The sequence below is a fragment of the Eumetopias jubatus genome, unplaced genomic scaffold (assembly GCF_037043125.1).
Source record: "Eumetopias jubatus isolate StellerSeaLion01/CBP00866 unplaced genomic scaffold, mEumJub1_p1.0 scaffold_7, whole genome shotgun sequence".
Taxonomy (NCBI): domain Eukaryota; kingdom Metazoa; phylum Chordata; class Mammalia; order Carnivora; family Otariidae; genus Eumetopias; species Eumetopias jubatus.
The window spans coordinates 15,646,097-15,658,445 of record NW_028274813.1 but is presented as its reverse complement, the minus strand read 5'-3'; the positions used below and the strand labels follow the sequence as shown (position 1 = coordinate 15,658,445).

The following is a 12,349-nucleotide window of genomic DNA, read 5'->3' as shown; positions in this document are numbered from 1 at the left end:
ATAGGTCAAGGCAAGAACTGAGAGTCCAGAAAAAACCCTCACATTTATTGCCAATTGATTTTCAACAAGGCAGCCAAGACAATTCAATAAGGACTGAACAGTCAACAAATGGTGCAGGAACAATTAGATGATATCCGCCTGTAAATGATGAAGTTGGATATATATCTAACCCTCTATTAAAAAAATAAAATGGATCAAAGGCCTAAATGTGAGAACTAAAACTATAAAACTCTTAGAAGAAAGCTTAGGTATAAATTTCATGACCTTGGATTAAGCATAATCTCTTAATTATGACACAAAAACACACAGAAAAATATATATATTCGACTTCATCAAAATTTAGAACTTTTTGTACATGAAAGGGCATCATTAAAAAGGGAAAAACAACTAATACAATATTATATGTCAACTATACCATAATTTTTTTAAGTAAAGTTTAAATTTTAAAAAAGGAAGTGGAGGGGCACCTGGGTGGCTCAATCATTAAGCGTCTGCCTTCGGCTTGGGTCATGATCTCAGGGTCCTGGGATCGAGCCCTGCATCAGGCTCCCTGCTAAGTGGGTAGTCTGCTTCTCCCTCTCCCACTCCCCTGCTTGTGTTCCCTCTCTCGCTGTGTCTCCCTCTGTCAAAAAAAAATAAAAATCTTTAAAAAAAATAAATAAAAAAGGAAGTGGAAAACAACCCACAGAATGGGAGAAAAGTCCTATATCTGACAAGGGACTTTTATCTAGAATATGTGAAGAACTCTTATATTTCAATAATAAAAAGACAAACACCTCAATTTAAAAATGGGCACAGGGTCTATAGGGTCATTTCTCCAAAGAAATCCAGACGGCCAATATACACATGAAGGATGCCCAACACCCTCAGTCACTAGGAAAATGCAAATCAAAACTGAAATAAGATCCCACTTCACGCCTCCAAAATGGCTATAACAAAGGTACAGGCAATAACAATTGTTGGTCGGGAGGATGTAAAATTATTTCTATTTGCCAATCATTTACAAAGAAAATCCAGTGGAATCCGCAAAAAAAGCTACTGGAACTATAGGTGAGTTTCGTGATGTTGCAGAAAACAAAATCTTCATACAAAAATCTATACTGTATTACTATATACTAGGTACTACTTGAATTAAAATTTTAAAAACTAGTATTTACAATAAAATTGAAAATGTGAAATACTTAGCCAAAATTTGGTAAAAGATATGAAATACCTGTACACTGAAAACTATAAAATACTATTCAGAAAAATTAAAACCTAAATAAATCTGAGGATATGTCTTGTTAAAGGGCTGAAGACTTGATGTTGTTCAAATATTAATTCTCCTTAAATTGATCTACAGATGCAAGGCAATCCCAATCAAAATCTGAGCAGGCTTTTCTTTTTGGGGGTGAAACTGACGAACTGATTCTAAAATTTACATGGAACTACAAGTGACCTAGAAGAGCCAAAACAACTTTGAAAAAGAACAAACTTGAAGGGCTAACACTACCTATTTCTAGGAATTGTTATATAAACACATGCACACAGTAATCATAGTATTGGTGTAAAGATACATAAATAGGTCAAAGAAACAGAATAGAGTCCAGGAATAATCCTACATATACATGGATAACTGATTTTCTACAAAAGTGCAAAGGCAATGCAATGGGAAAAATAGACTTTCCAGCAAATGATGCTAGAACAGATGGATACCCACAGGCAAAAACTTCTTAAGATACCATAGCAAGAGCATGTTCCATGAAAGTACAAATGAATAAACTGGACTTCATAAAAATTAAAAACTCCTGCTCCTCCAAAGACACATTTTAACAAAATGAAAAGCTACAGACTGGGAAATTATCTTTACAAAGCACATATCTGTAAAGGACTTGGACCCAGAATATGTAATATGTAAAGAACTCTCAAAATCCAACAATAAGAAAAAGCCAACAAAAAATAGGCAAAAGACTTAACACACACTTCCCCAAAGAAGATACATGAAGCCCAAGCACATGAAAAGCTCAACATCATCAGTCATTAGGGAAATGCAAACTAAAACCAAAATAAAGTACTATATCATACATACTAAGAGCTAAAATTTTTTATAACTGATCACAGCAAGTGTTCATAATGATAAAGAAAAACTGGAACTCCAATTATGCTGCTGATGGAAATTTAAAACAGCACAGCCACTTTGGACAACAGTTTGGCAGCTTCCTAAAAAGCTAAACAGAAGCATATCATATTACCCAGCCATTCCATTCCTATGTATTTACCAAAGAGAAAAGAAATATATACCTATATAAAACCTGTGCACAAATGTTCATAGCTTTATGTGTAACAGCCAGAAAGTAGAAGCAAGCCAAACATCCACCAACAAGTGCATAGATAAACAAACTATGGTATGTCCTTACAATGGAATACAACTTAGCAGTAGGTATATCACAACATGGAGGAATCTCAAAATAATTACCCAGAGTGAAAGCAGCAAGACAAAAAACAGTACATATTGTTATGATTCCATACTGATTCCATGGATACAAGACTCTAATCCATAGTGACAAAAAATAATGATCAGGGAACTTGCAGGATATGAGAAGGAGTAGGCAGAGGGAATATTTAACAAGGGACATGAGTGTTCTTTTGGGGGCTCATAGATACATTCACTATCTTGATTGTGAAAATGGTTTATTGAGAATTTACCTATTAAAAGTTGTAAAATTGTGCACTTTAAGTATGTGTTTGAAGGGGATCAGAACATGCCACCAAAAAAATAGGCTACTTTGGTATAAAGATTATTTAAAGTTGAAGGTATTTGAGGGCGCCTGGGTGGCTCAGTTGGTTAAGCGACTGCTTTTGGCTCAGGTCATGATCCTGGAGTCCCGGGATCGAGTCCCGCATCGGGCTCCCTGCTCAGCAGGGAGTCTGCTTCTCCCTCTGACCCTACCCCCTCTTGGGCTCTCTCACTCTCTCTCTCTCAAATAAATAAATAAAATCTTTAAAAAAAAAAAAAAAGTTGAAGGTATTTGAGATTCAAAAGATGCCAAGAAAAAGTCTTCTCTGAGTTTCCTTAGCTTACTCAGAGCAGCAAGTTCTGGAAAATAAGACTGCCACAAATGGATCTACTCTTTAGAATGGATTTACTCCCAGAAAGGAGAAATGGGAATAAAACCTACCCCAAATCCCTTCTACAGAGGGCTTTTATAGCCCTGAAGGAGAGGGAAAGACCACTCTCTAGTATAGACACACAGTGTCACTATCATTCCTGTTTGTTCTCCTGAAAACCCACTTATCTTCCCAAAAAATCATTTATGTTCCATTAAGTGACCTTCTCCCCTTTCTCCATTACTTACTACTCTAGGCATATAAAACCAAATTGTAACCACCCCTCAGAGTTACTCATCACTGGGCATCTCCCACGTGTATGCATGTTGCTTACACTATAAATAAACTTTTCTTTTCTCCTGTGAATCTGGGATTCTTTGTCAGTTTAATTTTGGGGCCTCAGCTTCTGAACCTAAGAAAGTATAGGAAGAAGTTTCTTCCTCCCCTACATGTTGTATATGTCAATTATACTTTGGTAAAGCTGGGGTTTTTTTTAAAAGGAAGTGTTCAGTTGTGTTTTCTACTGTTTTTCCAATACTAAGAGAATGAGTTAATTCCATAAAAAATAACAAAGAATTACCATAGTTTCAATGATGATGGTGAGGTTACCTAGGCCATCAGTCAGAGCCACGTAGCTTCCTCCTTTCTCTAAGTGACCAACTGTCTTCAGGTAATACCAACCTGGTTGAGTAAACTGAGTGGTATGAGCTATAGAAAAGCAGAGAAAGATCCGATAAAATAGTGATGGAAGGGTTTCTTTAAAAAATTAAAAAATAAAGCTGTCTACTGGCTTGAGTCTGATCAAACCTAACAAGCTATTTTCTATTTTAGAGGAAAATACTTGCCAACCTTGTGTTTCAACTTTTGAATAATTATTTCAGTTAAATGGTACAATTGTAGTAAGAATAACTATAGTTAGAATTACTGCTAAAAATAAATGAACCACACTATTAATTCAAGAGTATTAAGGGTTTTTTTTCCCCAAGAGTAAGATAAAGTTATCTCTTCTGAACCTTTGCTCCTCTCTATTTAACCCATCCTAATATAATTGCAAAAAATAAGACTAAAAAATAGTTAATATTGCATTTCAAAAATTAAGCTTTATGGTTTCGAACAAGTTTTATTTACAGAATATATGTTTATTGGGTACCTCCAAAGCTGGCCCTGAAAATGTACTGAGCAATATTCCATGTCCCCATCCTACCACCAAAACACAGCAACAATATTAGAAGAGTAGTTGACCTAGGTAACACGGGACCAATGATTAAAACATTTAAGTGGTTAACCAATGAGGACATACAAATATATTTTTGAAAGTACAATTTAGAGTTTAGAATAATGTCATAATTTCATGACTAACATCCTGACTACAAATCTCTCTGAGAAAAACACATCAAATAAAAAATAAAATTCCCAAAATAAAGGTTTAAAATGAAAACTTCACCTCAAATTCAGAATTTTCCTAGGAAAGCATCCTGCCTTTGAAGAAATGGATTTTTTTAAAAAAGACTGTAATTATTATGTTAAAACAAAATGATCGTGTTTAATTTTTTACCAAAAAATTATAGAAAGAACTTGAATATTATTTGACAATAGGATTTTTATTCTGTTTAAATTATATTTATTTTTAGTATGGTTACATTATTCATGAAAAAGTGGTACAGTGTCATCTCCGCATGATCTCAATGTCCCTTGTGACTAATAACTGACAGTGTAACAAAAATTTTGTTCCTACAGCCCTCTTGATTGTCTTTAAACTATTTTGAAACTCTGTAAATTATAGGTAACTGATGGATGTGTAAATTATCTCCTATCTGGTAAGGACTTAATTGATTTCCTCTCTTCCATGCTATGGGAAACCCAACCTGTCTCCATTTGCAATTTATCTCAAATTCTTTTATTCTAAATAAACGTATACTGTTTTGACTTTTCCTTTGAATTGATTCATCTGCCTGGTTCCCACTTATCACAAGTAGCATAAAATCTTTAACATATGTTCATTTTTATATGCGTGACAGTCATGATTTTCCATTTTTCTTAAAATTATCTGTAACAATACTCAACAGTATAAAGCCACAATATCTCACATAGCTTTTACATTTACTTATTCATTTAATAATTCATTTGATTTTGTTAGCACTCTATTCTCATCAACATAACTATACTAATATAAAACAATAAAATGTCTCCAAGACTAGTTTTAAGACTTTAGATACTCTTGAATTGTAATAAATCTTTACAAATACATCATTTTATTAGCAATTATAATTTATAATTATACATTTATCAACTACTTCATGTATTTGTTTCCATCACCAGATGATAATCCTTTTCCCTTCTCTCTCCTCCCTTTCCTTTTCTTTTCTAAGAGCCTGGTCTTAGGATAACCAAGAATGGAATACAAAAAGTAGTCTAGTAAACCAAAAGGCTCTTATACAACAGTATGGCAAATCTTGCTTACAACAGAGACACAAACTTAGAACTTACACACGACATGCACAACATGCACATGCACACACACACACACATTTGTGTAATCCCTTCTGTTTTCTGCTTTTTCTTCTAGAGAGAAATCTGAGGCATGAGAGATGGAATCTGAACCATACCTGATACCCAGATAGGAGACTCTACTACATAGTGCCCACTCCATGGCTCCTGAGCAGTCATCAATCCACATCGTCCGTAAGGCAACTGTTCATAGTAACTAGCCACCAAATTCCAAGCAATTGTGCTAAAAGGTTGGTTTGATAAAAGATAAATGCCAAAAGAGCTTGTGATCAAAATGTAAATGTCTAGAAGACTGTAGTAAAAAAAAAAAACTTTATTAGAATTTATATAAATATATGTGATGGACCAAAAAATGACCACCCAAAACAAGAAAATATAAGTCACCTAAGTTCATTCACATTTGAAAACTCCAGCGCTGGATCCATCTAGTTATTTTTAATGGTGAATTGCAGAATTAAAAAACACAAATGTATATGGGGTATATAATTTTTGCTGAACGGTGGGATAGCCAGAAGATGAATCATGCCCTACCAGTACCAGACATGTCACAGATATGAGTCAAATACAAATAAAGGCTTTATCCATACCTGCTTTCCCTTCAACAGCTGGCCTTCTTAACATCCCAGTTTCATGACATAGTTTTATGAACTTGACTCTGAGCTGCTGCAAAGTTTTACAATTGAGAACTCTTAGAGTCAGACTGCCTGGGTTCAAATCATGATTCCACCACTTAACCTCTCTGGACCTCAGTTTCCTCATCTGTAAAATGAGGATAGTAACTGTACCTAGTTCACGTGATTGCCGTGAGGAGTCACTGTACTAATGCCTGTAAAGTGTCTAGAACAAGGTTTGGGGTCTAAAACTGCGATGATTCTGTCTCATCTGCAAGGACTAGTGGGTCAGCTTGCTGGTCTGCATTTTGGCCCATTCTTTCAGAATTCTACAGCTGGTACTGAACCCTGAAACAGTGACTCTGTGATTTTCAGGAAAATCCAAGGGGAAAAGGGAAGCTCTAGCCCCTGGTACTGCTGGGTTTCTCACAGCTCAAAAAAAGTAACAGGGATGCCTAGATGGCTCAGTTGGTTAAGCGTCTGCCTTCGGCTCAGGTCATGATCCCAGGGTCCTGGGATCAAGTGCCGCATTGGGCTCCTTGCTCAGCAGGGAGCCTGCTTCTCCCTCTGCCTGACGCTCCCTCTGCTTGTGCTCTCTCTCTCTCTCTCTCTCTCTGACAAATAAATAAAATCTTAAAAAACAAATAAAAATGTTAAAAACAAAAAACAAAACAAAACAAAAAAACAATAACAACAATAAAAAACCCAGGGCTTACCCACAGAATTTCACTTTTTCTTACCAAGTCCTCACTCATCATAAAATGACTTTCTTAGGAAATCAAAGCCTTCTAATTCTGTCAACACAAAGTAGAAATAATAGGTCCAACTTTCAAAAATCCCTACTACCAGTGAAAACTTTAAGAGTTCCCATGATTTTACCCCTGAATTACAAGATGCACAGTATATTCTCTGGCTAAGTGATCGACGTACAAACCAAAAACTACCTGACGAGCATTTTGTTATATACACAAAAGTCTTTAAAATCTATATACCTCTGCCTGCTTCTCCCTGCTTGCATTCCCTCTCTCTCTCTCTCTGTCAAATAAAATCTTTAAAAAAAAATCTATATACCTCTGACCCAGATATTTATTCCCCTTCTAAGAATATACCCTAAGGAAATAATTACAGATGTGTACAAAGATATCTGTATACAACTGATCACTTCAATGTGTACAAAGCTGTTAACTTAAAATAGAAACAACTTCAATTTCTGGAAGAGAAGAACATTCAATGAGGTATATTTTCTACATCAATGCTTCCCAAACTTGTGGGGCATCAGAGTCAGCTGGGGTACTGACGACACCAACAGAGTCTCCAAAGTCTTCTGGAGAGATTATGATTCAGCAGATCTAGGAATCGATATAACAACTGTCTCAGGTGCTTCTTGAGACAAGGCAAGTTTGGGAAACCATATTCTACATAACAGAATATACATAAGCATTAAAAATTATGAAACAGAAGCATGCTTAAATATGGAAAAAAAGTTCATAATTCCCTGTTAAGTGAAAAGCAGCTTATTTACTAAACATTATATAGTATGATCTTAACTCTACATTAAAATTTTATACATATAAATATAAATGGGAGGACATACACCAACATATTTAAGGATGGTTACCTCTAGCTGGCAAAAATATGGGTGATCTTGTATCCTTCTTTGTACTTATATGCAGTTACTAAATTCTCTGTCATGAGCATGCCTTACTCTTAACACCAAATTAAGTTACTAGAACCAAACTCTCCATGATAAGCATCTTTTCTTTTAAAAAGAAAAGAAAAAGAACAAAGGCTATAAAAAGAATATATCAGCTCACATTAACATCATAAAAATAAGTATTGGCTTACTTTTGTTCTATTTATATTGTTTTAGAAAGCAAATTTGAATCTAATTACAGTTAAAGCTTCTCAAAGCATTTAAGAAATGCTTCCCTGAGAAATAAAAAGAATTGTGCTCTGGGGCGCCTGAGTAGCTCATGTAGGAGAATATCCTTTGTTTTGGAAACACATGCTAAAATATTTAGGGGTGAAGTATTATGACATCTATAATTTATAACTGTTCATTAAAAGGTATACCTAACTTATCAAAAATCACAGAACTGCATAAATTTTACTATAAATAAATTATATCTCAATAAGCCTGACTTTATTCAATATAGATGATATTCAAATATAAAAAAATAGATAAGCTTAGGTGTGGATGTAGGTACAGATGAAGCTATTAATAAGGCAAAATGTTTACAATCATCAAATCTAGACTGAGAGAATATGGAAGCCAACTGTACTTTTTTCTTATTGTGTTTTTGAAATTTTTCGAAATAAAAACCTTTAAAGGTTTTCAATAACTTACGCAGTCATGCAGCCGTTGATATAATTCTGATTCAATATGCGGCCCAAGCAACCTGCACCCACATCACTATTTACAGTGCTAAAATCTTCAGAGGACCAAAGCTTCTTCTTAGTCAGCTTCGCATCCTTTACTATGTGGGTCCCAGGATAATGAGCTCTAGAACAGAAAGGGTGGAAATGGGAAAAGGCAGAACACGCCACTTATTTCTATTTGTTGAGCGAATAAAAACACATGTCTTCACCAGTGTTTTCTATTTTAAAACAATGGGCAGCTTGTGGGTAGATGCCACACCAACTAGAAGCTTCTGCTTCCCACTCTTGTGTCTAAGGATGCCCATAAAATGTTGTAAGCCTATACCCACATGCAGAATAGGAAGGAAGATCACCAGTGGATGGGAGATTTGTTTCTAGAAACCATAAAATGGATGGAAGCACGTTGACAGACAGAGATAGCGGAGGAGGCCACAGCCTAGAACACTCCAGGAGATGAATGAGATGGAGAGAGTATTCAGACTTCGCAGAGGAAGTTGAGAGCCCAGAACAGAAGAAAGGAGTATGAAGGAAGCCAAAAATAAGACTAACGAGTCTATTACATACCTACCCCTGAGTAGAGAGAGAGAAAGACAGCTGGGTACTTATCCCCAGGCAAAAACAAAAAGTCAACAACAACAAAAACCCAGAGAGTTATTTCTTGAATAAAAAGAAGAAACTTCCTTGGGTAAACTACAAATTATCATCCCAAAGCAGTGGTGGTTCTTAACCCTGGTGATTCTGCCTGGTGGAGAAGGCAGGGCCAAGCAGGACTTGCTACTGTCATCCTACAATGCACTGGGCAGGTCCTCACCACAAAGAATTAGCCAGTGAAAATATCAAAAGTACAGAGGTTGAGAACCCCTCCCTTATTCCATTATTTAAGAAAAGTCAGTCAAAGTATAAATGTATATTTATTATTCTGAGTAAAATACTGCCTTAATGATGATTTTGGAAGTTACTGATTACTGAATAAAAACAATTAAGAAATTTCAAATGTGAAATAGAAAATAGATGGACAGTTAACACAAGAACAAGAGAGCACGTTAGCTAAGTAACTTTAGGGACATGAGTGTCTACTTTCTAGGACAACAATTATTTACAGAAAATTTAATAACAATATGAGAATAATGGGGACTGGATTATATCATAATTCTAACCTTTCCAGTTTGTTGTCGCAGTATTCATTATGCTTAAAAAATGAAGACCTCTTTTGGTTTGTAGTTATTTAATTCCATTTAGGTCATGAATCTTTCAAGAAAAAGTCCTATTTGGGAATTCATTTTACCTCATGAAGATGAATTAGGGCACAGCATCAGTTTGGCATTTCAGGATTTCATGAGGAAGAAAAGAACATGAAACAGACAATAGAGGACATAAAAAGAAGTATTTGAGAAAAATCAGGTACCAGCAAGATGTGGCAGCATCACTGAACTCTGCTGAAAACAGGCATCTGATTCAGTAGTGTAAACATACACTACACTTACAGAGACCTCAAGAGCAAGCTAGCACCTAACAGGGTTAAGAAATTATTATTCTGGCACTACAGTGCCCAACATGTGAAGTCTGTTACTAATCTTTGCAACAATTTTAACAAATCTTTACAATTTAGTTTCATAAGAATGAATCTAAAATATCCCAGAACTTCATTCTATGATCATGATATTCAGCCACATACTAATATTAAGACTCATCCCATTGTTACTCAGCCAAATGTATGCTTGGTGTATCTCTGGTCAAAATATACTTGTAGAAAAAAGTAAAAGCCTGGGGGCACCTGAGTGGCACAGTCAGTTAAGCAGCAACTCTTGGTTTCAGCTCAGGTTGTGATCTCGATCTCAGGGTCGTGGGATCGAGCCCCACAAGGGGCTCTGCACTCAGCTGAGAGTCAGCTGGAGACTCTCTCTCCCTTTCCCTCTGCCCCGCCCTGCCATGCTCTTTCTCTAAAACAAATAAATAAATCGTGAAAAAAAAAAAAAGTAAAAGCCTGGAAAGTAATACGCTATTGTGTTACTAATATCTCCGGATGTTAGGATTCTGAGTAAGTTCTATCTTTACAAGGTTTCTACGTTTTCCAAATTTTCTATAGTCATAAATTATTTTTATAATTTGAAAAAGTATCTCTTTTAAGTTACAGATAACTAAGAGATCCAAACACAATACTGTTGACAGTTTAAACCAACAGAAATACGAGGTGAGCAGTACATGTATAATTTTTAATTTTGTAGTAGCTGCATTTAAACAAAGCAAAAGGGAAATTTTCCTGATATACTTTGCTTAACCCAGTGTATCCAAAATACTATCATTCAACATGTAGTTAACATAAAAAAAATAACATTTTACATTTTTTAAATATCAAACCTTTAAAATCCAGTGTCTACTTTACACTTACAACACACCTAAATTCAGACTAGCCACATTTCAAGTGTCCCCTAGCTAACTGTGGCTAGTGGCTACCATATTGGACAATACAGGTTTAAACTCTTCACAATTTCAGATATAGGTAGTCAACAATCCTATCTGGAATGGTAGAGCCTCACTATGAGATAAGCTGCTTGACGAGAATCTACATTGATTAAGGCAGGAACACTCAGGGGGAGAGAGAGACAACATTCAGGCAGTAAGGAGAATGGGGCCCAGAAGGAGCAGACCCCAGAAGGCACTATGACTGCAAAACAAGAGCTTCCACAGTGCAGGCCAAGTACAACATGACGGGGGCAGGGAGATCTACGCTTCCTATGGAGGGGGCAGCCAGAGAAATGAAGAACTCCTGAACAAAATCTCAATATACCACAATAACCTGAATTTGGAAACAATCCACATGACCATTAACAAAGAACAGATGGATAAATTGTGACTTATTCCTACAACTGAATGCAAAACAGGAATTAAAATGAACTATGTCTATACCTGGCAATATGAGTTAACCTCAAAAATATGATGTTGAGGGGGGCAGAGCAAGATGGCGGAGGAGTAGGAGACCTGGATTTTGTCTGGTCTCAGGAATTCAGCTGAATAAGGATCAAACCATTCTAAACACCTACGAACTCAACAGGAGATCGAAGATAAGAAGAGTAACAACACTCTGAACAGAAAAGCGACCACTTTCTGGAAGGTGGGACGTGCAGAGAAGTGAATCTGAGGTGATATTCGGGAGGAGAGACGGCGGGGGAGGGGGCCTCCGTCGGCCACATCTGGCAAATGACAGAGCCGCGGAGCACAAAATCGGACCTTTTAGAAGTAGGCTCCGCGGAGGGACGTCGCTCCAGTGGCTAAGCAGGGGATGGAACCCTCGCGGGACAGTGTGGTCTCAGGACCCTCGGGGTCACAGAAAGACCGGGGGTGCCTGAGTGCGGCAGAGCTCCCAGGTATCGGAGCGGGTAAGCCGGCTGCAGAGACGGAGCCGAGGCGCGGGCTCTCAGCTTGGGTTTGCCATAAACTGTGATCCGCGGCCCAGTCGGACCACTGCTCCTCCAGCAGGGACCCAACAAGCGGCAGAGCCGGGGAGACTCCCCTTCTTCCCCCGGGAGGAGCGGCGCGGGAGCGCACCGCAGAGATCTGCTGGGTTTGGAGACTCCACACGGGGTCGGGGGCCAGACACAGAAACACTCGATCACAGGCCTGGTGAGCACGGAGTGCGGCCGGAGACCGGGGAGACGGGAGTGACTGCTTTTCTCTGGGGGCACACTGAGGAGCGGGGCCCTGAGTTCTCAGCTCCTCCGGGTGGAGACTGGGAGGCCACCATTTTCACCCTGGTCCTCCAAAGC

General features: G+C 37.3%; 1 protein-coding gene across 4 annotated transcripts in view; it reads right to left on the bottom strand.

Annotated features, from left to right (window-relative positions):
• Positions 1-12,349, bottom strand: part of GALC (galactosylceramidase) — a 72,437-nt gene that overhangs the window by 29,495 nt on the left and 30,593 nt on the right. For 3 of the 4 annotated variants that reach the window (XM_028097928.2, XM_028097917.2, XM_028097932.2), the window contains 3 exons: positions 8,554-8,709; positions 5,694-5,887; positions 3,668-3,795 (listed from right to left, as the gene is read on the bottom strand). In XM_028097928.2, coding sequence (XP_027953729.1) covers positions 3,668-3,795; positions 5,694-5,887; positions 8,554-8,709 — 478 coding nt within the window. The remainder of the gene's footprint in view (positions 1-3,667; positions 3,796-5,693; positions 5,888-8,553; positions 8,710-12,349) is intronic. The other variant, XM_028097922.2, reaches the window with a different exon arrangement.